General features: G+C 31.3%; 1 protein-coding gene across 2 annotated transcripts in view; it reads left to right on the forward strand.

Moving 5' to 3' along the window:
• Positions 1–1,729: 1,729 nt before the first annotated feature.
• The window catches only part of LOC123010815 (neuropeptide FF receptor 2-like), a 25,882-nt gene continuing 24,317 nt past the window's right edge, over positions 1,730–3,294 (forward strand). For both annotated transcript variants that reach the window (XM_044407949.1, XM_044407952.1), the window contains exon 1: positions 1,730–1,772. In XM_044407949.1, coding sequence (XP_044263884.1) covers positions 1,759–1,772 — 14 coding nt within the window. In that variant the 5' untranslated portion in view covers positions 1,730–1,758. The remainder of the gene's footprint in view (positions 1,773–3,294) is intronic.

The following is a 3,294-nucleotide window of genomic DNA, read 5'->3' on the forward strand; positions in this document are numbered from 1 at the left end:
TTTGAAGAAACGTTGAGGTGAATTTATATAAAATTCGGCCAGAAATGTGTACAAAACTATTCTCGTAATAGTTAATGTTAAATTAATTTGTGTTTTTTATTTTTTAACTAAGACAATTTATTCCTAATCACTTAAAAYTATTGAAAATTTAATTCAGAAATTTGTTGAATAAAAATCGGGATGAWAAATAAAACGTCACGATTTAYTAAAAACAGATTAAAATAAAATGACCCCAAAATAAATTTTATAATGTGAGGAAATTTCAATTTTTTAAAACAGAATTATAACAGATTTGGGCGTTGCAAAGTATCACAACTTGTTTCAAATTCTTGCGGGCTTGTGGGTCGTTATTGTTGGTACGACTGACTGATTTCGAGGTTGGTATTACTGCAAGTGAAATAATTTCGCCAATGCGTCAATTTTTAACAGCGGAGCGTCATTTCTGAGTCGAAGAAAAGTGAAATTTGGTTTGAAAATAACAAACAGTTGTACCAACACTAAATTGGCGTTTTTGGCCATCTTAGAGGAAGCCAACTGTGTTAATTCATCCGTCAAACGGAACCTTACTGTTTTGACAGTTTAGTTACTAGGCAACTCGATTTGAAATTATAAATGGGGGATTTTTAGACTTGACCTTGACTGTCCATAAGAATTTGAAATGATTTTTATTACATTGTTGCATTAAATAAAAATGTAAAATTCAACGTTTCATTGCGTCATTTTGAAAACGGTTGAAATTTCGGTTTTTAAATATCAGAAAAGTGATTTTTGTGGTAAAAGTAAATAAAAAATGTTTGGTCATTTAGTTGGTTTAGAAAATGGTGAGAAATAACCAATGAAACATCGACGAAAACGGTGGTTATCCAACTGTAATTAATTGTAACAAAAATCTGATAAATGGGATGTAATTTGTAACTTTTACAATAAATAGGTCAAGGACGAAATTACAAATTAACCCTCGAATAACAACAGGAAAAGTGGTGGATGCGCCGGACAATTTTTTCAACACATTTTTCTAAATAACTAAAAAATTTGAAAAATTATTTCTAGACAATTATAATTTCTTTAAAGTACAGGATTTTAGAAAATTAAATAAGTTCTAAATTTTAAATTAAAACTCCTCTTTGCCCCAACCAAAATAAAAAAGCAAAACACTAAATCTGTGGAAAGTTAAAAAAATCACAAAAAAAGAGTTTCAATATAAAGAGACTCTGCCACAAATATTTTTAATTTCAGCGTCACATTATCACTTTTATCACCAAATAAGATTACAACCAACGATTATATTTGCTTAACACAAATAGTCTTAAATTAAGTGACTCATAAAAATAAAATTAAAACTGTTTACGCTACTCCAACTTATTTATTATCAAACAAATCAAGCAATTATAAACTTCCATTTATTAAATCCTGATCCTGATTTGTGACTTCCGAATGAAAACTTCACACTATTGTTAAAAATAACCCGACAATAATTTTTTGTACACTTTGAATGACTTCCAGCTGTGTTAAACTTGTCACAACAAACCCCAGAAAACCATATTAAATTACACCAACATCCGGTCTTGGGTTTAGTTAAGTCCACGATATACATAAACCCTCATTTCGTAAAATTTCCGGTAAAAAGCTCGGCGCGAGCGCAAACCCAAGCTCAAATTCTGAGCGCGGACTCAGGACTCAGTCCTCGGATCGTCTTTGACCAGACGAAGTCGCGGCCGTGGTGGTGAACTCGCGAAATATGGGCACCCCAAATGGGACATGGGCAAACTATGGTCAGTAAACCACCAAATAAACCCATTTTCAACTTGCGCGCCCATCAATCTCCCCCAAATTAAAATTAAAAAAAGTTACGTTCAATTTTCAAACTCCCATTTGCTAGTCTAATTAGTGCGAAAATTGATGGTTTTCCCGGGCGATTTGGCAAATTCATTTTCTCTGATAAATGAAAAAACTACGATTCGCGAAATTTTTCATACGCAGATGTTGACTCATTGTTTTAAACTCGATTAATTTATTTTCGACTCTTCTCCGAAATAAAACTGTTTTTTGAGTAAATATCATATCAAACGATCTTAAATAAACAAACACTTTGAGCTCTATTTAAACAATTAGTTTTGGGCAAAAATTTACGTTTGAAGCCACAAAGCTCTGCACTCGAATTACGAATAATATGTCGGATACAGGACCAAACTTTCACAAAATTTCTCTTTGTGCACAATTTAACTTAATTTCACACACAAAAAAAATAGAAAATCTGTTATTATTATTCGTCGCTAAGCGTCAAAGTAAATGACAAGCTTTCACACAATCGTTACCAAGCAACTATTGAAAAATCTGCACAGTTTAGTCTACTTTGCCTAGCAACTGAATTATAGCCAGATCCGGGCTCAGGAGTTAAGATTTGTGAAAAGTCGTTAAAGTTTAACACCGATTCCCATTAAATTTTATTATGTGCATAATAAAGTAGTCGAAGTTAATTAATTAAACTTGATTTAGTGCAATTAGTGGGCAAAAATTGGGCCAATATGCAAATTGGTCGTCTGTAATAATCATCCCTTTGGCGAGTACTTTGAAGGGCCCAACTACTACAAACAGAATCTCATTCAATCACGTTGGCTTTGTCTATTGTTGTACATCTTCTCTATTAATTGATGGTTTTTTATTGTTTCAATGAAACAACTATTTGCTTTCTTTTGCGGTCGACAAACACACATATTGACTTTATGCGATTCAAGTATGGCAATTGTAAACACAGTGTGTGTTGTTTTACAACACACACACAGGTGTATCAATACCAAAGGGAGTTAAATATTTTGCGCTAAAATAAACTTTGTGGAAAAAAATTTACAAAAAAAAATACGGGTTGGTCGCTGATTTGATTATAATTTGAAGGGGGTTTTATTAATAATGTGTACTACAAAATTGTTTATTTTTTTTGGGAATTATGGTGAACACCCTGTATGATAAAATGAAGTAAAAACTGCACCTCAAAATCTCATATTTGTTTTATTTTAAATAATCGAGCTTTTCAAAGAGTTTGAATAATTTGGCAACGCTGCAAGCGAAATCGAGAAAAGAAAGCTTTATGCAAGCATTATGCAAAACAAACAATTTTTTTAAAATCTATAATTTATTACCAAAAATACAGAACTGGAATTGTAGAACACTCTGTATATTTAAATAAAAACAATTTCAATAAACCAAAAATAAAAAATATTTTTGTAATTTCAACAATAAAGTCAAAATTTGATAAAAGAATTAAGAGGAAATGTTTTCCATTGTTTGTTTGATAAT

The sequence above is a fragment of the Tribolium madens genome, unplaced genomic scaffold (assembly GCF_015345945.1).
Source record: "Tribolium madens isolate multiple individuals breed KSU strain unplaced genomic scaffold, Tmad_KSU_1.1 Scaffold_91;HRSCAF=231;Tcas5.2_LG7, whole genome shotgun sequence".
NCBI classification, from domain to species: Eukaryota; Metazoa; Arthropoda; class Insecta; order Coleoptera; family Tenebrionidae; genus Tribolium; species Tribolium madens.